The sequence below is a fragment of the Heterocephalus glaber genome, unplaced genomic scaffold, assembly GCF_053883595.1.
Source record: "Heterocephalus glaber isolate CG9 unplaced genomic scaffold, H.glaber_assembly_v1.0 deba00001465, whole genome shotgun sequence".
Classification (NCBI taxonomy): domain Eukaryota; kingdom Metazoa; phylum Chordata; class Mammalia; order Rodentia; family Bathyergidae; genus Heterocephalus; species Heterocephalus glaber.
The window spans coordinates 30655269-30682709 of NW_028258312.1; the positions used below are offsets into that span (position 1 = coordinate 30655269).

General features: G+C 43.5%; 1 protein-coding gene across 10 annotated transcripts in view; it reads left to right on the forward strand.

Annotated features, from left to right (window-relative positions):
• Positions 1–27441, forward strand: part of Ssbp2 (single stranded DNA binding protein 2) — a 274706-nt gene that overhangs the window by 177572 nt on the left and 69693 nt on the right. For 7 of the 10 annotated variants that reach the window (XM_004841630.4, XM_004841629.4, XM_087180753.1 and 4 more), the window contains one exon: positions 21070–21159. The exons of 2 other annotated variants lie outside the window; for them this stretch is intronic. In XM_004841630.4, the coding sequence (XP_004841687.1) occupies positions 21070–21159 (90 nt within the window). Of the gene's footprint in view, positions 1–19137; positions 20901–21069; positions 21160–27441 lie in introns of those variants that run through there. One more of the 10 variants, XM_087180758.1, reaches the window with a different exon arrangement.

The following is a 27441-nucleotide window of genomic DNA, read 5'->3' on the forward strand; positions in this document are numbered from 1 at the left end:
AATGTATACAGGCAGTCAGTAAATAATCAGTAATTAGGGTGTTGGGATAAAAGTATCTCTGTGGAAAAGTACTTATCCCCGAACACATTGAGGTGTGTGCATTAAATGTGTGCAGCTTCTGTGTCAGTCAGATCTTCTCAATAAAGAAGCTTGACTCATCAGGAAAACAAGTACCATCAGAGCAAGAACTCTCTAACTGATGTGATTCTGTGTGGATCATTCACTTGTGTTTTCAGTAGATGCCATCAGTCGCCATTATGTCTGGAGGGCACGGAGGCAGGCTCCGTCCTTTGTCTTTGTAACGGACTTCGAAAGTCCTTCACAGAGAGGAGCACAGAACTGTAACTCAGCGCAGAGACAGAGCCAGGGCCTGGAGACCCCGTGCATGAGGGCGCTCGGGCCAGGAGTGAGGGTGAGGGGCCCGGGGACATCCGACTGTGGTTGGCAGAGCATCACAGAGGTGACCGGCAGCCCTGTCACTCTGTCGGGCCCCGTGAGGCTGGCTAATGGACAGATGGGGAGCAGAGATGACTCAGGTGCTCTTTACCCCGATGTGAGGACCGGAGCAGGGATGAAAAGGACAGAGCTAACTTTTAAAATTTGGAAATTTAACATTTTTAAGACTTGCAGGCGGATAACAGCTTCTCAGAGGTTTACTTTGATAATTTAAAAACCGAGATGTGTCTTGCTTATTAATAACAAATGGTCTTTCTCTGATAAAAATAAGTTAATGTAATGCCCATTAAGTATGTACCAAAATTTCAATTTATGAAAGATAAAACTATCTTCTCAACAGCCGAAAATTTTTAAATGTTAATAAATTAACTGCGGTAAAGGCAGCAAGGACCGTTTCCAACGCATTTCATTTCTTTAAAAATGTAATTAATATATTACTTTGAGGGGAGCCATTAGGTTTTGCTCTCGGGGCAGCTTTGTGAGTGTTTGTAGTGATGATGCTTTTGTTTTACCCTGGAACGGGCCGCCTGGGTCCCCACTGTGGTCACCAGCACCTTCCAATCCCTCTGGAGTGACGTGTGGCAGGGGCCCAGCTGGAGAGGAGGGAGCCCTGAGGATGGCTCTTGGGCCTCGGTCAGCAGTACCCAGCACTGTATCCAGTGCCCAGCTCCCTGGAGAGTAAGACTGCAGTGGTCCCTCGGCTCACGACCTCAGTTCTCCCCACGGGTCTGGTCGTAAGCCAAACTGGACGAGAACCAAATCAGATTTCCTCTAAAGGTCAACACTGAACCTAACCATGGAATTCGATTCAATTCTTGTCCAACTCGGTTTGCAACCAGATCGTGGAAAGAATCGAGTTCGTGAACCGAGCCACATTGGTCGGTAAGAATTTTAGGGACTGAAGCACAGTTCAGAGGTGGAGCACTTGCCTAGCCTTTATTAGGTGCTAGATTCACTCCCCAAATTTAAAAAAGATTTTTAGGTAAATTAAGTCGTAGGCTTTGATCTCAGAAGATGCATTACAAAGTTTTGGGTTTTAGCTCAACAGTAAAGTCAGAGAGGTCAAGTGAGACGGGAACGTGTTAAAGAAGCGGTCACCACTCATTTCTCTGCAGACAACCCGTGAGGAAACTTTGAAGAATTAAGATGTGTTATGTGCGTGCGCCAGCTTCCCACAATGAATGCAGTACATAAGTACTGCAAACCTGGACTAATACAAAACGGTTTTAAAAATTAAAATATTTAAAACTTCCTTTCCAAAAATAAACACAAGTGAAGTTTTCCAAAGCACCTCAGCTGCTTCCAGGTGTTGCAGTTAGGAATAAGGCTGTGTAAAGACCAGCAGGTTTCTGTGTGGACACAAGTTTCTGACCCTCTGGGTACACACCACGGTGATGTTCCCGTCGTGTCGTTGCCTTTGCTTCTTCCTGAAAGATCGGTTGCAGAGCTGTTTCTGGGCTTCCTTCCTTCTTCCTTCCTTTGCCCTTTCTTCTTTCCTCTTTCTTCTTTCTTTTTCCTTCCTTCCTTCCGTTTTTTCTTTTGTAACTGGCTTGCTTCAGTATTTTCTTTTTTTTTTCTTTTTTTCTCCAGTATTTTCTTTATCTTTGTTCTCTTCAGCTCGACTATGACATGCCTAGGTGTCTTTCTTTGTTCTTTCTGTTTACTTTTCACGGCATGGGTCATGCTCGGTGCTCTCTTTGCTTCCTGGTTCTGCGCCGTCACACCCGATAGTGACTTGTCGAACTCTTCTTCAGCCACTGTTGCTGCAGTGTCCCTCGCCCCCTTCTCCCTTCTGTCCCTGGTAGCCCTGGTACGCATATGGTACCCTCTGTGCACTTTCCCCACAGTTCTTGGGTATTCGGTTCTTGTTTTGTTTTTAGTCCACTTTCTTTTTGCTTTTCCGTTTCGGAACTTTTCTAATACCATATCCTCACCCTTGGAGATTCTTTCCTTAGCAATATCCGGTCTACTCATACTGTAAAACCATCGAAGGCATTCCTTATTTTTACCACAGTGTAATTTTTCCCTCATACATAGCTGATTATAATCCACCGGGCAAAAGACACTGTAACTGGGCCTTCAGTGATGCAGGGGCACCATGTCAAGAAAAGGGAAGCATTTATAATCCTGTGAGCAAGTCTTATTCCTTTTTTTTTTCCCAGGCCTGGGGCTTGGACCCAGGGCCTTTGCACTGAGTTGCATTCCAACCCACTCCTCTTTATATTGCGAGCTGCTCTCCCCGAGTCACCAGCTCGCCTTGGCTGGGCCTGAACTTGCTGCTGCAAGTCTCATTCCCTCAGCGAGGCAGGCTGGACCCACTGTCTCGTGGGGCCCTAGTTTCCAGACCTCTGTTACAGCTGTCTGTGTCTGCGTTCATGACAGACATTGATTTGTGTTTTCTTTGTTTGGTTTTCCTGTCAGAGTAGTTCTCAGCCTCATAAGATGAATTGCAAATTATTATCTGGACCTAAAATTCTGCTGGTGAGGAGCTCTTTATTAAGTGTTCTACTTATTGAATGTGGAGATATTTTGATTATCTGTTTCTTTTAAGGCTAGCTTTGGCCATTGTTTCTGCTTTCAAGATGCTTGTGTTTTTTATATATGTTTTCAAATTGATTGGCACACAGCTGTTCATACTGTTTCTTTTTCATGTCAGTAGGAAAAGTATTGATGATATGATTCAGGCCTGATAAGATTAATTAGCATCTTCTCTCTTCCTGAATCCTGGTTTATTAGTTTCGGTAACTTTTCAAAAGAACCTGCTTTTGGTTATATTAAATCATGCTCCTCCTCTCTCCCATACACATTCCTTCCTTCTGCTTACTTTCACATGAATTTGCTCTTTCTGGCTTTTTTTTTTTGGTACCATAGATCGAACTCAGGACCTTATGCTTTCGAGGCAGGCAGGAGAACCACGGAGCTAAATCCCTGGCCCTGTTTCTGGCTTCTTAACATGGCTGTTTTGGTCTTTGATTTTGAGTCTTTATTTTGTAAGACTTAGTGCCATGCATCACCCTTGTACCACTGCTTCAGCTGCACCCCATGCATTTGCGTACATTTTCATTATTACTGAATATAAAGTATTTTTTTTAATTTCCATTGATTTTGTCTTTTTACCTGATGCTGTTTTAAAAACTATTGTTTAATTTTCACATGTTTAGTGATGTTTCAGGTGTGGTTTTGTTTTTGGTTACTAATTTGGTCACTAACATCCTTCATATCTCTTTAAATTTATTGAGACATACCAAAACACATGATCTATTTTGGTGAATATATCAAGAAAAAAATTGAAATAAATGTATATTCTGCTATTATTTAGTGTAATGTTCTGTGAATTCTCTTAGGTCTAATAGATTTATAGACTTTTTCTAGTATTTTGTCCATACTGATTTTTGTGTATTGATTGTATCAATTATTGAGAAAAAAATTGTTTAAATTTCTACCTATAATTTTGAGCTGGTCTATCTCTCTTTAGTATTGACAATCTTTGTTCGGTATACTTTGAAGCTTATTAATTAGGTACAGCATATTTAGGATTGTTTTGTCTTTTTGATCTGTAAATTCTTTTATTATTATTAAACTACCTACCTTTCTCCTCATTCTTTATCTTGAATTTATCCTTCTTTCTTATGATAGTATTTGCAGGTATATCTTTCTCTGTTGTTGCATTTAGTTTATATGTGTCTCTACCTGAAAAACGTGCTTCTTGGAACTGCTAGTTTTGTATATTTTTTTAAAAATCCACTCTAAATCTATGCTTTCTATTGCAGTGTTTTGACCACTTACATTTAATTAAAGATCTATAATTTGGGATTATCCTTTTGTAATCTGTCCATTCTAATCTTTGTTCCTTTTTTCATTTTTATGTGACTTTTTAATGATTTTTTAATATTTAATTTTTAACATTCCATTTTCTCTCTACAATTAGGCATACTTTCCTTAGGATTTTTACTGATTTCTGTGATCTTAAACACCTGAAATAAAACTTTTCTTTAAAAAATGAAGTTCAGACTTAGAATATTATGGTTGGCGTGGACTGTGTGCATTCACTGATTAGTCACATTTCTGGAATTTTCAGCCAGTGAGGTTGTAGTTTGAAGGTGATCATTGTAAAGCAAAACTCAAAGAGCATTCTTTATACAGCAGTACTACATAAAGAGCTGTCTTTCCCACCTGGCTTCTACCCTGTCTGAGCTTTTTGCCCTGTGCTGCCTCCTCTTCACCAAGTGGGTGTCATTCTTTCAGGTGCACATCTGCAGCAGACTTGGTGCTGCCTGCTTCTCAGCAGTGCTGGTCCTCACTTACCAAGTGCACCTTTGCTGTCACAGCGCTGTTTCACATATCTTCTTTCCAGATGCTCACTGTCTTCCATTCCTCTCAATTATGGCTGACCACTTCACATCTCTTTTGATAAAGAAGACTGATATCCTCTTAGATGAGATGCGTGGTGCACAGCTTTAACTAGTTGCTGCATATGTTTGCTTGGCGCATAGAAGTATGATTCTGTGTGCTTATATTGCTTCCAGTGGACACACCTTTGACACCTACCGTCCACCTAGGCACAGATTTATGATAAAGCAGGCAAAACTTTAAATAAAAATGTCATTGATTCAATGTCGTTGTAACAAAGCGCATACTATGCTACTTTGAATAGTTTGTGTTTTCTCCTATAGGAAATGAGATGTCTTCATTTGTTTTAAAGTTTTCTCTTGAAAAATGATATGAACACATTTTTGCTTGTAAAAAGATAACTGTTGGCAGCCTGAAAATAGAGAACCATGAGGAAAGAAACAGGAGAGAGAAATGGTACAGTTCCAACCATTGCTGTATGAAAGGTGATTTATAAAGCTTGGCTGTGTCAGTGGCAGCCGGTGAGGGAGTGAAGGTATCTGCCCAGCCTTCACCTTCCCCGTGTTTCAGCTGTGTTTTCCCACCGGGCCCTCGCAGAGCCCTAATTATACATCCACTCAAATTGGACATGAATAACGATAGTAATAACGGCTAATATTTATTGATCCCATACTTGGTGCCAGATACTACCTAGCTGTTTTATCTAAATCAACTCACTGAGGCCCCTTACCACTCTCTGGGTGCAGTTAGTGTCCCCATGTCCTGAGGAGGGGGCCATGCAGAATGTCAGTGACTGACCAGTGCTGCCGTTCGGGGTCCACGTTCGCCGTCTTTCTCGTGGCTCGGTCATTTCCCCTCCACCTTTTCCTCTCATTGCTTTCATTTCTTTATGTCGTGATTTTGATCTTGTATTTTTCTTATATGATAGCCTGGGTTAGTTTAAATTTTCAAGTCTCTGCTTTCAGGTTTTTCTCTCCCTTCTTTTTTACTGTCAGAGAAATATCATACTATTGTATTCATCCATGTCTTGGAGACTCATAATAGTTCTCATCGAATCATATATATTTTGGTATTCAGATATTTCCATTCAAATTCTTATCTCATCTGTGTGATTCTTTTCCTCCCAGTCACGGAGGAGGGAATGGTTTTCTGTCTTCTTTAGTTCAAAAAAATCACTGCTTCTTTTGTGCATATTCAAGTTGTTCCAACCTGAATATTTTAAAATTCCTTTCCATTGCTTTTTCTTTAAGATCTAGCTTAGCCTCCTTTCTGTGAAGTTTGCCCGGTATTTGGTTGTTTGCCCCTGACAGTGAGTGCTTATGGCTCTTAGTGAACCCTGAACGCTCTGTGCCCTGGAAGGCCGCTCGCCCTGGGCACCGTGGAGATGCTGAGCATTGTCAGGCCGTCCTCTCTGCAGCAGCAAGGAGGGCATGTGGAGGCCACTGACAGTTCCTCTACACAGACGTGGACTGCCCTGTTCCTCCCAAATGTGTGAAGAATATGTAACATTTTTACCAAGGCAGTAAAATCACTACAGCTCGTGATGACTTCTTCTCCAGCCAGGACAGTGCTTATTCCCTCCAAGATGTTTCTCTTTATTTTCCACTTCAGTGTGATATAAAGTGTCAGAAGGGCGCTGTGGTTTTACCTCATAGCTGTGTTTTTGCCACTCTATTGTATTGATCATGTATTATTTCACAGTATTAAATATTATATCTCTCTTTTTCTGTTTTCCAAAAGCTTAAAGACAGAGTCTTATATTCATTTCTCCTTGACCTGGAAAGTGACAAAACTAAGGTAGAAAGAATGCAAAAAAATGTATATTTTCTCCTTGTGGGAAAGGGGTTATGTAAGTGTCCAGTAAATCAAGCTGGTTATAGCGGCCACAAATCTAATTTTTAGTCTATTTAATATATCAGTTTCTAGGAAGTCTCTGTCTCTTGTGTGATTATGTTAATTTCTTTGTAATTTTGTCAGTTTTGCTATATGTATTTTCAAGTTATACTCTTAGATGCATCAAAGATTATTATAATGTGCTTGTGCATTATTCCTTTTTTCATTGAGTAGTCCCCTCTTTGTATCTTTTAGTCCTTTTTATCTTAAATTTTATTTTGTTAAAGGATTTAAGTTGATCTACTTGAGTATGGTCAAAATTTGGTCCAAAATTTTGTGGACCAAAATTTAAATTTGGTCAAATTATTATTCAGATGAAAAAATACTAAGGGTCACTTGACATTTGTATGTAAAAGTACCCTTGATTCATGCTCATCACCTAAGTGAACGCTAACCTGAAGGTTGTATAATTTATTCTTCTTTGGGGCTCTTTAAAGCTATCCGAGCTCGTTTAGAACTTAGGGAAGCAAGTATTGGCTATATTGACTTCTGTTGGTTTGTCTTCGGGGAACTTGATATGCGTATTTGATGCAAAATAGCACAGGTTACTTTAGATGTCATATACTTATTAACTGTACAAATGATATAACATTTATTTTAGTTAGAAATAAAGCATGTCATCATAATGGCTCAGGTTCTGTTCAGCCAACCCTTATTGTCCTTGTGCCAGGCACTGCTAAATGCTGTTTATACAAAGGGGGAAAACCTGGCCTGACCCTTTATAGTTATTTTCAGGCCAAAACCAGAAAACTTCAGTATAATGTGGTAGGTACCACAACAAATTAACGCAAGATTTACAGAAACAGTAAATAATTATTATTCATTGTTTCCTGATGGCAGTGCTACTCTTGTATACCTAAGGTGGCAGGCAACTGTTTTCTCTGTAACACAGGAAAAATATAAAAGCAGGACTTAGGGGAAATGAGTTGACAGTACAAGGTCGATAGAGTTGTTAAACACGTTGTGAGGTGTAGAATTCCCGGCTGTGAACGCTCTAAGAGCGGAGTTACTAGTGAACATTCTCGCGGGGTGTGCACACTCCGCTGACCAGACTCGCCCGCCGCCCGGCGCTCTCCAGTCCTCAGACCTGCGCACAGCCCGCGGCGCCCGCCCGTCACCCTTTGTCCATCACAGCGCCTGTGCCCTCAGCGGGGCGACTGCGCGCCTCCTCCCTCCTCAGCCCTGCAGTCGCCTCCAGCCAGCCCTGGGGCGTCCACCTGTGCGCATGTTCTGCCGTTCACACCCCTTCTCCACGGCTGCCCGAGCACCCAACTACCGCTTGCTGGAACCCAGAGGAAACCTCTCACTCCCGTCTCCGGTCCGTTTAGGCCTCCCGGTGAGCGACCAGAGTTTATCTGTAACCTGTGGCTCTCACGACTGTGTGCTGACCTGATGTTGAGCCCACGGCAGAGTCGTCTCACGCCGAGGTTCCCAGTCACTGCGAGTCAGCTCGATGGCCTTTCTCTTCTCAACATTTCTCGAATTCTGTCACTCTCCCGCCGCCAGAGGGTCCGTAGTTTTTAATTCTTTTCATTTTTAATACTTTAATTCTCTTGCCTTGCTTCCTAATTCTGTTTTGCCCCTTTCTCACTAACTCCTTCACATCTCAGCTTTAACCTTCTAGGAAAGCTGCCCCTCCAAAGTACATCTTCACCTTCTAATTTGACTGACTTGGTAAATGTGTGCGTGTCTAGTTACTGGCCTTTCCTTCCGAGATGACAAGAGGACAAGAGCCAGGTCTGCCCTCCACTATATCAGATATATAGTAGGCTCACCTAGTTGTGGTATTAAAAATGTACTGATGAATAAAATTACAAAGTGAAAAGATTGATTTAAAATGTGTATAAACCCGGGAATGTAGCTCAACTGCACAGTGCCTGCCTGGCAAGCTCAAGGTCCTGAGTTCGATTCCAGATACCAAAAAAATAAAGATTAAAAATAAGAAAATAAATAAGATGTATATAAAACCTAAAGCATTTCAATCATGTTGTCATTTTAAAAATCCCACATTTCACAGCTGAATTCAAGATCAATTTTATATGAAGAGCTCTAATCTTTAAATTTTTAAAATTCAAAATCTTTTGTTCAACCTTATTACTAATTTCATAACACTATGCTAAAGGAATTTTACCCGCTTGCATACAGCATTGAATGATGAAGATTTCTTATCTTAATATCCAAAAGTATCCAGTAGTGTGTCTGAAGGCAGGTAGTTTCAAAAGAATAATTTCAGGGTTTTGTTTTGCTTTAGTTTGTTTTGTTTTGGTTTGGTTTCGTTTCCTTTCGTTTGGTTTCTGAGCATGGTCTCGCTGTGTCGTTCAGACTGGCCTTGAACTCACAACAATCCTCCTGCCACAGCCTCCGGAGTGCTGGTATTACAGGCATGGGCCACCACATCCGGCAGCTCTCGGCATTTTAAGGGTTGATGTTGTAGGATTAAAACCGTTCAAGAACCCAGTGTGACAGCTTTGAGGGGCAGCACCAACTGTAATGTAAAATGTGGTCTGTTTGTTTGAGGCACAGGCACGCTTACCCTTTATTTTGGAGCTGCTGTCCATTTCTCAGGCAGCTGCTCACTCACGTGTGAACACGCTGGCTCCTGGAGAGCACCAGCTGACGGTGAGGTGGAAAGGCCAAGTGTCTCTATTGCTGTCCCGGGATAGTTTGTGTTTGCTGTTGTTTTTTAAAGGAAATCTGTAACATGATTTATTTAATCTTTGCTTCACTATACTAACAGAAAACCAGTATTTGGGTGAATTTCTTGTGCTTTTAGTCTCACCAACTGTCCTTTTATTTTATTTATTTATTTACTTTTTTGGTACTGGGGATCGAACTCGGGACCTTGCGCTTGTGAGGCAGGCACTGGAACCACTGAGCTAAATCCCTGGCCCCTAACTGCACTTTCATAGGCGCTGTCTCTCTGTAGGATCTTTGGGGAGGCATTTTTAGGATTTTTCCCCACCCGGATGTCACACAGACTCAAAGTCCCCTTTGCACTGGTTCTTCCAGCTGCGTGTGTGCTCGAGCTAATGCGTGGGAATGTTTCATTGTGCTTTGTGGCTGCGAAGAGTTTAAAATCCAGCTGGCAGAACAGAGTGACTCTGTGTGGACAGAAATGCCTTAGAAAGCTGGTCCAGTGACTTAGCTCCAGTTCCCAGTTTAGAGCCAGTGGAAGGAGGTATTGCCATTTATTATGTATTAGTTTCTTTCCTACCTTTTTTAAGGTACCGGTTAGTACCGTGTTTAAGGAACCAGTAACGTCTTTTAAAAGTGATAGTATTTCTGCTCAAGTTATGGTAGTTCTCCTCTGTAATGACTGCTTTGGAATATGAAATGTTCTAAATAACTAAAAATGATTAAATGTTGAAGCTTTAAAATAACTCAGTGATGGAAATCTTCCTAAAATGTTGTGTGATACAGTGAAATAATTTAAGATTTCTGTTTTTAAAACTACAGAAATTTCTTCCTAAGCATGTTTAATAACTTAACTAGGTAAAAATTAAGGACTTCTAGAAATGTATTGCATTAGTTGTGTGCTGTCTCAGATCCACGCTAACATTGCTGTTAGGGGAGAAAACTGAGAATTGTTGACTTGAAATTTCTTCCTGTGAGTTTAGTATTTGTACATTTCAAAAGAAAAAAGGTATTTCAGGGGAAAAGTGCCTTTGCATATAAGCAAGCTTTTCATGATGTGTAATAGATATGATGTTTTCAAAAGATGAGTATGTAGTGATTCCTTCTTCCTGGAAAAATCAAACAAAAAAGAAAGTTAGGGCCAGGGATTTAGCTCAGTGGTTTCACCGCCTGCTGCGCAGGCGCAAGGACCCGAGTTCAATCCCCGGTACCAAAAAAATAAAAAATTTTTAAAAATAAAAAAGAAAGTTACAGTGACTCCTGCCATTGATGCAGGCAGGGCTGCACCTCCACGACTTCTGTCCGATCTGTGACAGGGATTCCAGGAGCAGCGTCTTTAGTAGACGTGCCATGCAGTGCAGTTGGCACCTGTGTCCTGGATTCTGACAGGAGGCCCTTGCAGGATGGCAGTCGGGAGTGGAAAGAGCTTCCCCGCACACCCTCCACAGGAACTAGATCTCCCTTGGGATACCACGGGCGGCGGCAGGCGGCGGCAGGCGGCAGGGAGATCCCAGGGGCCATCTTAAAGATGGCGGAGAATGGACAATGGTGGCACTTGCGACGGGTGGCAAAAGCTATGCACCAGGCGGGCATGGGGAGAAATCTCGGGCAGGCATCAGGCAGGTGAGTGAAGGGCGCCAAGCGGAGTCCCACAGCAGGATGAGGGGCACAGTTGTAGACATGGAAGTCGTGCTGGACGCACTGCCTCTGAGTCACTAAGAAGAGGAGCCCTGGGAACACTGGCTCTGCCTTGGGGACCTGCGATTCCAGGTGGTGGGAAGTGACGCACACTTTCATTTCTGGCAAATGGAACTAAGAAAGTAAGAAGGCAGATCTTGTTACCTTGGCAAGGTAAAAATAGTAGCATGAGCAAGGAGGACCAGGTAGTGAGTCCTAAACTGTGGGTTCCTGCCTGGGGACCAGCTCGTCTTTCCGGTCAGAGGAGCCTGCAGCTAGAGGTCTGGCCAGCAGTGTCCCTGGGGAAGCAATGCTATTCCTTCCCTCTCTGAGCTCCCCCACCTCAGTCCATTTACATGGACCAGGATTCAAAGCCACTTAAAGATGTGTGAGACCAAGAAACCACAAAACTAAGCTTTGTTAAACCTGGTCTTTGCTTTTGATTGCTTGTTTTGCAACCAGGACAGTTGACTTAACCAAAATGATCAAATTAGGAAATGCATCCTCTCCAAGAACCACAATCTCAAAGGCTCTGTAGAGGCGCCAAGTTTCTAGGTGTCCTTCTAGGTGCCTAGGTACTCCTCAAAATGGAATAGTCGTGGGGAGGGGGGTGAAGGTACATCCATCCTCAATTACTGCAGTAAATGAGTTACCACAAATTTAACAGCTTTAGTCCACTTCCTAGTTTGTTTTGGTGGTTGGTGGAATCCAGTTCCTGGTGGTGGTAGAGATCGGCAGAGCCCTCAGCTCCCCAGCCCCTCCATCAGAGGCTCTTGGGTTCAGGGCCTGGGTATCTTCAAGGGCCATTCTGCCCTCCACAGCTGGGCAAAGTCCCAAAAGATCCTACTGATTGCGCATCTTGTCTTATTAGGTGCTGCTAAGAAGAGTTACAATAGCTAAACACTCGAACAAGTAGAAGCCTTGGACTTTTTACACTGAATAGTTTACTGAAAAAGAGACAAAAGCTTCCATCTTTGAGGTTAAAAAGGGAAAAGTAGGGCAATGACAAGAATAGACAATGGTTAAAAATTTGTAAAAGGAGGCACAATGTTAACGTTTCTAATCCCTTTTCCTTATGTTTTTCCCTAAACTGATATTTCAAAATCCTGCTGGAGGTTATTTGACCGAGTGTTTGGTGAGCAGATGTTCTGTGTTCCGTGGAAGAGGTCACACAGAGGCCGTGGTTTGCTGACATGGCCTTCAGAGTGGCTACTGCTCTGCAGCAGCTCCCAGACTGAAGTTCCTACGGAGCAGTAAGTGTGCTTCTCCAGGAACTCAAAAACAAAACAAATAACAAACACGGTATCATAAGCATCTCTGCTTCATTTTATTGTTGAACAATTTGATATGCCATCTAACTTTTCTTCCTAACTCATAGTCATTTTGAGGAATAACATCACAGTTTTGTGTGATTAAAATGAACGTGCATATTGTAAAAGAGCCCCGGGCATATAGTAGGTGCCTAATATTTGCGATGCAGGACACATGTTAAGATCTGACCAGAAGTTATCTTCTTGAAACATCTCCCCATGTGAGCCCTTTTTCTCATCCTCTGCCTTTTCTGATTAAAGCTGAATACAAAATATAAAGAGCCTGAATTCTGCACCATGAAATATCGCCACTGTTCTGAAAATTAACAACTCCAGGAAAAGCTGCTCCTAAACTATTTTCCTATATTTCCTGGCCATTGAACCTAAGGCCTTTGCACTGAGCTGGATCCCCAGCCCTTACTTATTTTGGGACAGGGACTTTATAAATTGCTAAATTGCCCAGTCTGGGCTTGAAGTTTCGATCTTCCTGACTCATCCTCCCAGAGTACTGGGATTACAGGTGTGTTCCAAGTCTGGTTGTTTTCTTATCTTCAATGAAATCATCACAAACATGGTTCGATCAGAGTAAAACTAATTCTCTTCTGTTGCCCATGCTCCCTGGCTTTCCTAGGAGCAAGTTAGTGTGTGCAGCACTGACCTGACCGGCCAAGCGAGGGCTCCTTGGTGTTCTGCGTGGGGAGCAACAGCTGCGTATTTAGGCCCCCAGCCTGCAACCCTCCGTGTGTTTTCAGGTGCTCGGGGCTCCTTCTTTAGTGAGACTTCGTTTCTGTGTCTTTCATCATTAGCTGCATATTAGAAGACTTTTCTGCTAACAAGTGAAGTAGTTAAATAAGGTATAGCATAAAGTTTAAAAATAAATGAATGCAAGATTAACCCAAACAAGGTATGCTGAGCAAGCAGTATTATTTCAGACCAAATAGATTCAAGGAAGCAATTACTAAACATGAAAAGGAAGTCATTTAAAGGATAGAATCCACAATGAAGATATAACAGTTTCTAAGAATATTATGCTAATGAACACAAACAATTAAAATATATAAGGCAAATGTTAACAAAAGTACAAGGAGAAATGGACAAGCATCAGATATATTTGAAAGAGTAAGAGAAAAATTAGAGGTACTTTGAAGATACTAGGTCAAAGAATATGGATTTTTAATTTTATTATTTTATGTCATTTTTAAAATTTAATTGTGGGACTGGAGATCAAACCCAGGGGCAGTTTATTACTGAGTGACATGCCCAGCCCTTTTAATTTTTTAGAGACAGGGTCTCGCTAAACTGCCCAGGCTGGCCATGAACTCCTGCTCCTCCTGCCTGAGCCTCCCAAGCAGCAGGGATTAGGCATGTGCTACCCCACCTGGAGAGGATGTGGAAATTTTATTAAGTATCTATAGGAAATTATAAAAATTGAGCATCAGTTATATCACAAAAAGTTAGTCAACATATTTCTAAATATAGAAATTGCAAAATACATCTTATTGGCCACAACACAAAGCTAAAAATTAAAAGTAAATTTTTAAAAACCTCCAAACATTTGTAAATTAAAGTTTTTGGTTATATCCCCAAGATTGGATACTGATGTTCTCATTTTTTCTAAATCATCTAATCAGCATGATTTTATTTTCCAATTTTCTATAGTAACTACTAAGCCAAAATTATCCTCATTAGACGATTTTTTTAAAAAGTGGGAACACTGGGCCGGGGATTTAGTGCAGTGGTTTCGCTGCCTGCTGCTTAAGTGCAAGGACCCGAGTTCGAGCCCCGGTACCAAAAAAAAAAAGTGGGAACACCAACACCAGACCTTGGAGATGCAACAAAGATAAATTCAGAGCCCAAATTATATTTTATATTCCTTATAATTCACAAAGAGAAAATATTAGCTACTAATTTATTTTAGAAGTTTGAGAATGAACAATGGAACTTTTTTAAATACAAGAAAATGGAAAGAATTTGTTTAAAAAATTAAACATGAATAAAACAAGGGGTAAACAGATTCGTGACAAAGACAATAATGAAAACGTGAATCCCCTGTAGGAGAGGGAAAATCAGCCTGCACTGCGGAGTTCAGCACGGTGGTTGAAGGCTGGAAGTGACCTTGTGCAGAGGTCGTTTGGGGCCTGGGGCGGTGTCTCCGGCAGAAGCAGCCTTTCCCGGTCGGTCCGGTCCGTGGGGCCCGAGTGAGGAGGACGTGGCCGACGCAGCCCCAAGCCCTGTGCTTCCAGGTACGCTGAGTTCGCAGGCGCTGCGTTCCTGGTGAGAAGGAGAAGACCCAGCCCCGGGAGCAGCTGGGGGCCACGTGCCGCGGAGTTCCTTCTCCACGGTCAGCTGGCCGGCGAGGAACCTGACGAAGGGCGCGCAAGGAGGATGCGCAGGACACAAGCCACTTTCTCAGTGAGTTGGACGGTGCTCGGAAGATGTAGATGAACAAGACTGAGGCGGTAAGAGTAGAAAATTAAAAAAGGGACCGACTCCCTCCAAAACTGTCTGTATTCGGACGGTTTTATGGCTGCATGCTTTTTAAGTTGCAGTGAGTAAACATCATCTTATATAAATGTCTTCAGAACATTATGAAAGACAATTTGCCATCAGTTCATTTTGAAAAGGCAGAATAATCTTGATGCTCAAGTTCGAAAACTGTAAAACAACAAAGAGCATTCTAGCTCTGTCGGGTGGAGAATACAGATGTACAAACCCTAGGTAACATTAGCAAACATAGTTCAGCACCTATTAAAAGGCTGTCATGCTGCCCACGCCCTGCTTGGATATGAGCTACCCTGCTGGCCAGGCATGCTCAGTGTATGGTTCCCCATCCCGGCCTCCCAAGAGGAAGACCACAGCCCCACTCAGAGATGAAACAGCGGGAGACGCCTTATCTTATCCCTGACTTTCTGGGAAATGTTTCCCAGTGCTGGGCATGGGCAGATATCTTAGCCAGACGAGGAGAGTCTTCACTGGGAGCAGGATTTTACCAGCTTTGCGTTGGTGCCATCAGGACAGGGCCCACCACGCGAGTGCTTCTCACAGTGCCCGACACGCTGTCTGAGTGTGCTTTGCACTGTTGCGGCAAGAGAAGAGCAGAAATCTCTTCTGCGTACTTGTGGAGGCCGGGAAGCCTGAGACCAAGGCACTGCCCCGAGGTGTTTGGTGAGGATTTTTACGCTTTGTTTTTATTTTGTTTCATTTACTTTATTTTATTCATTCTTTGCAGTATCTGGGACTGAACCTCAGGGTCTTCACTCAGCTACATCCCCTGCCCTTTTATAAAATTTCCGATTTTGTCACAAGTCTCGCTGAGTCACTGAGATGCCCAGGCTGGCTCCAGCCTGTGACCCTCCTGCCTCGCCTCCCAGGGTGCTGGGTTACAGGGTTGGGGCCCCTGCCCAGCTCAGCTAAGTGCTTCTTCACGGGGAGGAAGGTGGAGCCTGGGACGGTGAGCCCCTCTCTCCTCCCTGGGCCTTTCAGGTCAGCCACCTTGGCAGTGCCTGGGTTTGGAAGCGACTGCTTTAAATTAGCAGCTTAAACCGTGCAGAGGGCTTCGCAAGCACAGTCGGAACCCCTCCAGCCCTTCCTGCTCCCCCCCTCCCCGAGCCCCCCAGTTTCTAACAATTTCATCATTATTTCAGTTCCACCGTTATTACTTAAAGATGTTAAATATATTTAAGAATATTTTTCCGGTGCCACCAAGTATAAATGTGCATCCTGATTCTCTGCTGTACAACAGGGCGACTGGTTCCCTAGTATTCTTCATAAATCAAACTCCTATTCAGTGTGTGGAATGTTGATAAATGCTAGGTATGTTTAATGATAAATAGCATCTTGATTTTATTTTTAAACAGATTTTTACTATTTTATGCCCGTTGCTTGGATACTTCTATATAGAGGTTTAGATAACTTTCTTCCTGCTAAAGTTAGATGACAAAGCAGATGATTTAAGAAAATGTATGCTAGAAAATACAGGTCTGAAAATATACTAAAAGCATACAAACTAATCCAGTACAAGAGACGAAACTTTTAATGATAATTAATGCTTCCATCTGCAGTAAAGTCATACATTCAGTTAGAAGAAACATTGAAAGTCATGTTATGTGTATGTTTTCTTTGAAAAGAGATAACCCTAAATAATCATGAATATATTACATGATAAGGATTTTCCCTGGTGCTCTAATGGGAATTCATAGAAATCCAGGGAAACTAATGCTTTGTAGTAGTTTCTAATATGGTTAAACTGTTGCGACTTAGCAGCCATGGCGCCGAATCGCACATGCTTTATGATCAGGGTCAGCAACTTTCCACGGCTCTTTAGGTTGTGCGTAAATTTGTTTCATGTTTGGAAGTAAACTGGAGACAAGTCTCACAAATTCCAGCAGGGAAACCCAGGAAATGCCAAGCTTTTCCGCTCACAAGAGGCCCCGCCCCAGGAGCCCCACAGGTGTCATTCTGGGGTGCTCTCTGGCGTCCGCGGGGCAGGCTAGGGCACTGCTGTGACCACACGTGGACTGTGGCACCTGGATGGCCAGTCCAGCGGCTTCGAGGGACAGGCCGGTCCACCAGCTGGTCCTGCAGGCCAGTACTGCAGGTGGTGCAGCAGCTGGACGCCGACAGCTGAGCTCAGAACTTAGTCCAGAAGTCTGGGCTGAAGTGACCTGGACCAGTGCTTGCTACTGTGTGTCCTGGGAAACTGCTGGAATTCTGACCACTCGTGTCCTTACGCCTAGGGTACAATTCTCTATCAATCAGATAACTGGCTCATCATGCTGTACACAGTAAGTCATCTAGCTATCAAACTCCCGAATTTCAAAACCATTTTGCCTAAACTGTGAATATTAAAAAAGAATCTTTACAAAACTATTATGCCACTATGACAGAGTAAGTGCAAACTAAGAATTTGATACATCTTGAAATGTATGGAGGAGACCCCAGTAGCAGAGGAAGATGAACATTTACATCAGTAGCTGGACATGGTGGCACACATATATAATCCCAGCACTGGAGGCTGAGGCAGGAGGCTCCCAGCAAGCAAGCAAGCAAGCAAGTTTGAGGCCAGCCTGGGCTACATAGTGAATTCAAGACCAGACTAAACTGCGTAGTAAGACCCTGTCTCAGTAAACTAAATAATAATGATTACGATGATAATAAATCAATCGTCACCATACCCTGTGTTACGGCGTATGTCTAGATATCCCCCAAAGCTTTATGCGATCATAGGTGGGGCTTTTGCAGGTGGCTGGATTTAGAGTGTGTGATGCTGGGATCAAAAATTGATTCTGGGATTGATTCAGAGTGCAATGCTGGGATTAGGGTTGCCTCACCCTGGGTGTGAGTGCTACCTGCCCTAGGGCTGAGTAGCCTGGATAAAATATAAGGGACAGAAAAGGGTCACTGCTTGTTGCTTGTTGCTTGCTCCCTTCTGCCTGCCTACCATGGACTGTTTGTCCTCTGCCGTGCCACCCTGCTTTGCAACCAGCCAACTATGGACTGAAACCTCTACAGACTGTGAGCCAAATAAACCTTTCCTCCTTTAACTTTGAGTATCGAGTATTTTGTCTCAGCAATGAGAAAAGTAAGACACCCTGATTCACTAGTTTCTTCAGTTTGGTCAATCCTATTTAAATTGTAATCCTCATCCTCTTCCCTGGGAACTCTAGTCCCAGCTCCTTTTCCCTCTCGTCCCACCATGGATGGACAGATCTGGTTGCTTGACTCTCCTCCTCCCCTTACTGGAATGTTCTCTGAATGAGGCGGGGGCCCTGCTTCGTTTGTGATGTTGGAGACCTTCTAAAGGTCCTTGACTGTAAAGAGAAAAGAAAGTGAGGAGTTTGTTTGAACATATTAAAATAATTTTAAGGGTATAATATGAAAAGTCAGAAGGGAAAGACTTAGCTTGCTGAAATCTGAATTTGAATCATTTTATTTCTTTTAAATAATGGCAGGAAAATAAATATTTAATATTAAATACATATTTATATATTTAATATATTAATTATATATTATATAGTCATATATCATATATTATACTAATATATTTATTTTATACATTAGTATATTTATGTATTAATATATTAAATATTTCATATATGTGATATAATATATAATTATATAATTGATATATTGGTGTTTTAATATATTTATATGATATGTAATAGTAATATATAACATTGATATATTATGCATATGAACATGTTACATATGTAATATAATGTTATATGTAGTAGTTACATATGTAATATGTTAATTTTAATATGTAATATTAACATTTACTTAATACATTTAAGTAAATATTTATATATAAATATGTCTATGAGCTTTGAAGAAAAAATAGCATACTATATTCCTTTAAAAGGTATAGTCTGCCCCTGAAAAAGAGCTATTAGCCAAATATTTAACCTGAATTTTACCTGTTGAGTTTTGGTTTAGGTGCAAGTGGACCTCCACTGTTCCCTATTTTGGGTAGGCAACGCCTCTTTTATGTACTTTTAAGACGACTAGAATTGAAAGAGATATTTTTGACCTACACTGAATTTGCAATAATCCAGTGAATTTGTTTTATTCTGCAAACATGTGTGGTGTTATACTGTATGTTTCTATAAAAGTATAGGCTAACGTGATTTCCAAATTTGTCTCTTTTACATGCGTTTTTATTGCAGAACAGTTTTCTTCTCCACAGTGAATTAGAACAGCAATGACATCTATGTCCAGCTTTGAGCATTAACTGCATCTTCCGCACAACAGCAACTGGCAGCCTCAGGGATACAGAGCAAACCTTACTTCCTAGGTCTAGCGGTAGTTGTCTGTATTTAAACTAAAGGTGTTTGGTTATAATTTCCTTCCTTACTCTAATATGTGTCTTAAATTTTACACAAGTTTAGTTAAAATGAGAAAAAGCAGTTTGCCTTTGTTTCTGGGACATAAATGTTGCTATATAAAGCAAAACAAATCACTAACAAGTGGTAGGTAATTAATGTACACTAAATAAAATTGCATGGCTTTCTGAACACAATACGAGGTTAATAATCATCTTAGATCTAAGAAATATTGCTAATTTATACTCACATGTTTTGTCAGAAGTTAAAAGTTTTGGCATTTGTAGGTAAGCGACATTTCAGACGAGCACATTTAAAGTTAGACGTTAGGAAAGACTAAAATCTTCAGTCTTAGAAGTTAACTGCAAGGACTAGAGGCTGAGCACACCTAGGGTTTTTGTCAGCCGGCACCAGGAAGCAAATGCTTGGTGCACACACACGTACTGGGGATCTCAGTGCATGAACGAAGATGCGGATGTGTAAGTGCGGACCGGCCTTGTTCTGATGTCTGTTCATAGCTGAACTGTCAGCATCAAACCGACCGTCTTCAGCATATTCCTAGTTCTTCGTGGTGAGAAGTCAGAACCCTCTCTTGCTAGTTTGAAAGATACAGTGGGTTGTTCTCAACTGCACTGACCCTACAGTGCAGTCAGACACCAGACCTGTCCGTCTCGGACAGACACTGCCTTTTGATCAGCCCCCGCCTCCTCCCGGTGGCCTCTGGTTTCCCACTGTTCCCTCGACGTCCATGCGGCCAACTCTTAAGACTGCACACGAGTCAGACCACGCAACATCAGCGCCTGTGCCTGCCGGACTTCACTCACTGTCCGCCAGGCTGCCATCACGAATGGCGAGCCTCGTCTTTCTTAGGCCTGAGGAGTGCGCTGCTGTGTGTGATGACCGCCGGTATCTGCTGTACTCATTCACCCACCCACGGGCATGGAGGTCGACCCCATACCTGGGCTTTTATGAACAGTGCTGCAGTATGCGTGGTGCGGATGTCTCTTCCACATACTAATTCCTTGACCTTTGGATGTATGCCCAGTAGTGAGCTTGCTGGATGGTAGTTGTAACTTTTTAAGGCCCCCTCCCTGCTGTGTTCCATAATGACTGTACCAATCAATACCCTTATCCAGTCTCTTACTGACAGTCCCGGTGTTTGTACCATGTCTAATCGGGCTGAGGGATGAAATCCGTAGTTGTGGAACAGTCCCATATGTAACTCCTGTGTGTAACATTCAGTCTGTGGCCTTGATTTGGTTACAGAGAATCTGAGGCAAAATTCCCCGCAGCCCTCTTTCCTGACGTGTCAGGATTCTGGGCAATCGTGTAAGGGGAGCAGGCTGAACTTTCCAATCTGATGACTTCCATAATTTGTATTAGACTAGCCTGATTTTTTCTCTTCTTCAATCTCATGTTTACGTTTCTATCTTTGTCAGCCGAGAGTTAGATTTTGGCTCCCGGTATAGTGGGTGAGAAAGTGAATCGTGTGTTGCCACCTATAGGCGGGAAAGCAATTAGACGTGTTTATAACAGAAAAGCCTAACCTAAAACGAGTTCTTATCCCAGCTGCCACAATCACCATCCTCAAACCTTCCACCCAACTATTAACCTACTCAGTGTGGAGGTCGTCCTGACAGATGCCCCAGCCCCCGCATACGCGGTGAACTGCACCCCAACCACTCCGCCAGTCACTACCGGCAGCTTATCAAACACCGGCCTTGGGAAACTTCTCGCCTTCTCACAGCTGGGGGAGCCGGTCAGCCACTGCCCGGCCGTCCCCTGGCCCGCGGTCCTGTCTCGGTCCCCTCCGGAGTGGGAGCGGGGAGCCCGAGCACGCCTGGGCCGACAGCACCCCACCGCCGTGACGGCAGGCTCGGTGCTGTCCTGCTCTGTACTGACCAGGTCTGTTTCTCTATTCTTTGCAGAGTGCAGCCGCCGCTCCCAGCCCCGTGCTAGGAAACATCCCCCCGGGAGATGGCATGCCAGTAGGTCCTGTGCCACCAGGCTTCTTCCAGGTACTGAAGGCCGAGGCCGGGCGCCTGTGGGCCTCAGTGGAGGTCACGGAGGAGGAGGAGGGAGAGGAGGAGGGGAGGGGAGGGGGAGGGGCGTGGTCGCTCCTAACGGAATGCGGCGCTGGGCACCAGCTCCCAGGGTTCAGACAGCCTCTGCTGTGCTGCCCTTCCTTCCTGCGTTTCTTTGTTAGTTAATTAATTAATTCATTAAGCCATTTCATCCCTCAGTTAAAAAGGAAAAGGAGTTGAAATGGAAATTAGCCTGGTAACTGTAGTAAATATCTGTGGGAGAAGAAGCTGGAGCTAATGTTCTGGGAGACATGGGTTTTGAACTATCCTATTCCACAGACCAAACATACAAGATTTGGCTGCGCTGCTGACTTATCAAAAATTACAGACTGCATCAAGATAACTTTGGAAAATCATGGGCAGGGAATTTAGCTCAGTGGCACCATGCCTGCATTGCAAGCCCAAGGTCCTGAGTTCGATCCCCAGTACCGGAAAAAAAAGAAAGAAAAGAAATGAAAATCATCTCTGTGTCTTTTAAGTTGCAGTTTAATTAATATCATTACATAATATTTTAAGATCAGATTTTCAAATAGATTCATTAGTATTTCAAAATTTCATTTTTCAGCGACAATGATAATGATTTTAGAATTATGAGACATAACTTTGTAATTTTATTTACATCTTAAACCTGACAGTATTCTAAATCAAGCCAACCAGATTCTGAAATTTATTTTTATACATAATTTTATAATGTTCTTTGAGAAAATTTAGACTTTAGAAGTTAAGAACCAGAGTTGGAAAGTATCATAGGAATTAGCATAATATGCTATATTGTTAATAAATTAAGTGCTTATAAGAAAATTTGTCACTTCCGTTTTTAGAGTTTCAGAGTCCTTGATAATCATGTTAGTTAACCCATACCCTAATTGTAGGGTACTTATAAATGTGAAAATGGAGAAATAAAAATTATAAGTAATTTTGCAAAGTGCATCAATTGAATTAAAGGGTCTTAATTAGGACCTAGTACCAACTGTGGTCTTTTAGGACGTGCTTATTTGCTCAGCTGCTCCTATATTAATACTCAAGTAGTGCAGAATATTTAAGAGACTTCTTAAAGCTCAGTCTCTGTCTCAGGGGCCCTTTCTTATAATCTAAGAACAGATTATAATGTTGGTTATTAATTAAACAGCCACTATTTAAGATAAAGATAATAGCAGCTAACAGTAACTGTTTCCTGTCTACTGTGGCTTGTTCTAAATGCTGTGCGTATGTAAACGTGTAATCCCCACAGTAACCCTAGGTGTGAAGCGTGCATTGTCATCATTCTCACTGCAGATGGACAAACACTTTAGCTAACTGAGTCTCACAGACCGAGAAGGGGATGGAGCTGGAATTCAAATCGAGGAGTCTGCACTGAGACCACTAAACTTAGCTTTGAAAGTTCGTTGTTGAATGTTGTTTGTGAAATATTTCCAGCTATTTAATTTGGTCCTGGCACTCTCTCATTTCTCCGGCAGAGCAGCAGCTCGGGCTTAGGAGTAATCCGAGGCTTTGTCCATCCCAAGCGAGCACAGAGCTCTGCGGAGGGGGTTGTGGGCCAGAGGCCACGTCTCGCCCCAGTCACGCCAGGACTCTGGGCCCGCCCACTCACACGGTCATGGTTGGGAGTGTGCGTGCTTCTCGGCCTTCCTCTTTTTCTCAGTCTTTTTGCAAGAGTAGTTGAAACAGTTACCTTTGTTCTCCACGTGGTTAACACTTGAACCCACTGGATGCTGGGCACCGTGGGCGTCCGAGGACTGAGCAGGTGCCATGAGCGCCGCCAGAACCTCACTGTGAGGAGCCCATGTCTCAGGTCATAGAAAGAAAACAGCCCTGTGGTGCCCAAGAAGAGAGAAGCATCGAGTCCGCCTGAGGTGGGAGTGACGGGCTGGGAAGAGTGGCTCATCATGGAAAGCAGAGCAGCTAATCCAGAGGTGGGAGTGGTGCAAGGGAAGGCGAAGTCCCAGCCAGGCTAGGGAAGTGCAGGCCGAAGTCCTGGCTGTGCCTGGGATGCTGTGCACTGCTCTGCTGAGAAGCCTTAGGCCTGTCTGAAGTTCACGAGCCGAGGAGATCTCCCAGCGGCAGGAGCTGCCCAGCAGTGCATCCGGGCTTCGCAGGCGTCCAGAGTGTCTGCAGAGTCCCTGCCCTCCGAAGCCTGCTGCAGGGAAGGAGAAGAAAGACAGCGAGAGCATAGGAAGTCTAAAGAAGGCACCATTAGATGGGCAGACCATGTGCCTAGCATGGATCAGGCCACCAGGCCCCATTCCGAGGGAGGCAGGTTCAGCAAAGTATTGTCCAAGGGATAAATGAAATCCAAATGGGATCTGAAAATGAATTAGTGGCTAGAGAAAGAAGGGGAGAACATTCTAGGAAGAAGGAAAATAAGTCACAGAAACCCAGAGGGGAAAGAAGCAGAAACCAAGCACCCAGGCCTGCTGGGGCCTCCAGAGCCAGAGGGGGAGCAGCAGGCGCAGCTGAGGAGAGGGGCCTGAGGCAGAGTCTGACCTCATCCCAGGCAGAAGGAGCCGTTGGAGGCTGAGCCGTGGACATGTTGGTGTGTGCAGTGTCCAGCTAGTCAGGAGGAAGTGTGGTCAGCTCGGGTGTAGCCATCCAGGCAGATGGGAGGCTGGCCTCACTAAGAGAGGGGGCCATGGAGAGGCAAGGGCAGATTTCAGACAGGGAAGTCAGTGCAGAGGGTTGGGGAAGACAGCGCGGGAGAATGGCCTGGCTGTGGGGATCTAGTCCTAGCAAGGGGGCGTGCTATTTGCCGGCAGAGACCACAAAATGCACAACGGGCCTGGGGTGGGGAAGAGAGGTCCTACTGAGACTCGGGTTAGGCTGAGCTGCAAGTCTGAAGCCTAGGCTAGCAGGGCCTTCGGCACGGGGGCCAAGGAGAAAGCACAGGATGGAGAGGCAAGGCGGATGAGCACAGAGCTGCCGAAAACACTGACACTGAAGAACCGAGCAAGGGGACAGCAGCACGGGCCGCTGTGGAGTGGGTGCCGGGCTCTGGGGAGCGTGCTCATCACAGGCGCTGGAGAAGAGACTTCTGCGCCCATCCGAGGTCAAGGCAATGGATGGAAAGGAAGAAAGCTCATTGTTAGCTGTGCTGAGCCTTGGTGATTAATTGGATTGAAGGAGAAGAGAGAAAGTTGGAGAAATCAAGGATGACTCTGCTGCTCCTACTTTGGATCTCAGTAGAATTTTAGTGTCTTTATCTACGTAAGGGAGGACAAAAGGTTGAAGTTTTAGATACATTTGAGTTTGATGTTCAGAGCATCCCCACTTATCCAGAGGTAAGCTAACCCTAAATACTTTTCCCACCTAGTCACTGTTTAAATGTGTCTAGGCTCCTAGAAGTGCCCCTCAGAAATACTGACAAATTCAAACTTTGAGGAAGGACACATTATGGCTCTATCTTTTGGGACATGTAGTGATGGAATCCAGAGACTCCAGTATTTCCTAGATGTCAGCTGGGGTTTTCCTCAGTGATTGGCCTGTCCTTCACATGACTCTGTCCTTTAGGAATGCTGTTAATGTAGAGTAGCTGCCTTACGTGGGTAGAAATAGCAGCAGATAATCATAATTCGAGCCCAAAAACAAAATTCGAAAGCCATATTGTCCCCCAGGAGTGACCCAAGCTGAGGACCTCGTGGTGGATATCATTCCAGAGGTCTCAGTGATAATGCCCAAGGTCAGGCCAAGGGTGCCTGCCAGCGCCAGGACAGGAGGCTGGTAACAGCCGGCAAAACACAGGCTGTGGCCTCCCCAGTGCTTCTTCCAGAGGGCTGCCCGGGAGAGAGGGGCTGTCTAGGAAGCCAGGGCCGCAGAGACTGGGGGTCCTGGCCAAGAGACTGCTGCCGCTCTCCGGCTCCGCCCTGCACGCAGACGGGATGCCCCGAGGAACAGTTGCCCCCTTGCTGCTCACCTGTAGGTAGACTGGGCAGATATTTTAGATTTAGATTCTTAGAGAAAATGCAAAGCTTATTTGGGGACAGCTAAAATGGGAGTAGACCACAATAGAGATGAGCCCATTAGATTTGAATGCATAAATTAGGAATAATAATTTATAATCAGACACCAGATAAGCAGTTCTGAGTTCTATTCACTTTGTGAGCATATGGTGAATATTACACTGAAACAGTCCTCTAAAATAGAAAGCATGTTCCTTTTATTCCTGTTTAAATTACAGAGCAAGTGCTGCCTTTGCCATTGCAGGGATAGACTTAAATTCATCGCCAGGTGGGATCGTCACAAATTCTAAATTGATAGCAGCAACCACTCCTCCTCTCATCATGATGAGGGCTCCACACACCTACCGGGCCGTCGTGGAAGGTGCTTTCAAGGCAGTGTCGTCTTCTCTGCGACACACTCATGCTTAGACTTTGGTGCTTTTATTGAAATGTGCGCTTCCGTTGCTGAGCAGAACAGCTGAGAAAGCCCAGTGGGACTCGTGAATGTGGCAAAGAGGCCATCAGCATAGTGCAGCAAAGCCATGCAAAGCAAGACACATCCTCTTTCTTGGAGCCTTTTGTCACAGGGCGGTTTGTGTAGGAGTCCTGAAGATCCTGCAGAGAGTGGTGAACCACGCGAGGGCAGTGTTCCTAAGTCAGGGAGGCGGTTCTCAGGATCAGAGGGAGGCTAGGGGAAGTGCCCACGATGCGCCCGAGTATGGCGGCTTTGTGGGATGCAAGCCAGGACTGCGCCATGTGGTCAGCGAACACCAGGCCCAGGCGCCTGTCCCTGGGCAGGAGCCCCGGGCTGGCGTCTCACTGGCACTGAGAAGTCTGAGCTTGTAGTAGCAGTGTCAGTGTGAGGGTTACTCATCCTAGTGTCCACGCAAAAGGACAGGCAATAGCCTGGATGCTTCGATTTAACTGAAATAGGCCACGCTACTTCGCAGACCAGTTACATTTTCTTCTCATTTACGTATAGTGCTCAAAGTCATTAGGGAAATAGTCTACATAAAACAGTGGCAAAGCACTCTTGCGTTTCAAAAATTAGAATATTAACTTATCTTTTAAGAGTCTGTACAAAATACATATTTTATCCCATAAAATATAAGAGTTTAAGGATAAGTAACAGGCTTCTCTTGTGAACTGCTTATAGAAATTAAACCCATGTATATTTCTTCCTTCAACCACAGTATTCATGAGGGGTTAGTTTTTTCTTCTCTTTCCCTTTACCATGGAAAGTTTTCAAGGAGTGAACTGTACCTTGTTAATCGCTGTACGCACTAAACATATTAGCTGTGTGTGGTGGCACTCACTGGGGATCCCAGCCCTCAGGAAGGTGAGCTCCTCAGCCAGCCCGGGCTACACCATGAGACCCTGTCTCAGGCAACCAGAGCCCTGAGCGTATTCACATCTTTTATATAAAAACACAGTATCACCTTTTAATAGGTGCTGATATAGATGATATCTTTGAGTCTGTAACTAATATGGGATAAACTGATAAATACCTAGTTTTAAATTATAAAAGCCTATATTCATTTTTACCACTTCTTGTGTTTTGTTTTGATTATGTATATATATATAATATTCACTAGACCTTTAGTTTTCTTAACTGAATCTGTTGACAACAAATAATATATTGGTGTTGAATTGTAAATTTAAGGCTTGGATGTGAATATTATAAATACCTGTTAAAGTATACCAAGTAATTTAGTTTCACGCCAAGGTGGTCGTCCATATTTTAAAATCTAAACTGATCAAAACTCTAGCATCCTACAAAACGTGATGGGAATGGTTTTAAGTCACATTTTGTTCGTAGGGCTGGCGATAGCAATGGTGAGGCTGCTCTGCCATCTAGCGGTGGTTTGAGGTATCTCCGTTTGCTCAGGATCCAGTTGTCTATGGTTCTATTTTTAGTAAGACTGCACTGTAGCAAGCTGACCTAATGCTTTGCCATAGTAATAATACAAAAAAGGAAGAAAAAATAGGAAGAAATATGCCCTTTTCTCCACGCTGTTGCTGTTGATCAGAAAGCCTCTATATAAATGATATCCATAAACCAGCAGGAACAAAACAAAACCCAGAGTAATACAATAACCTTGGTATTTTAAAAGGAGCAGAACCAAAATGAATAGAAAAATATTTAATGTAACACTTGAATCTGAAAAACAAGAACAAATGTTTTTACAAGCTCTAGGATAAATGCTTCTGGGATGTAAATATGTATTTTATTTTTTCCAGAAATAAGTGCTATATTTTATAGATACCTTTCTATCAATATTCA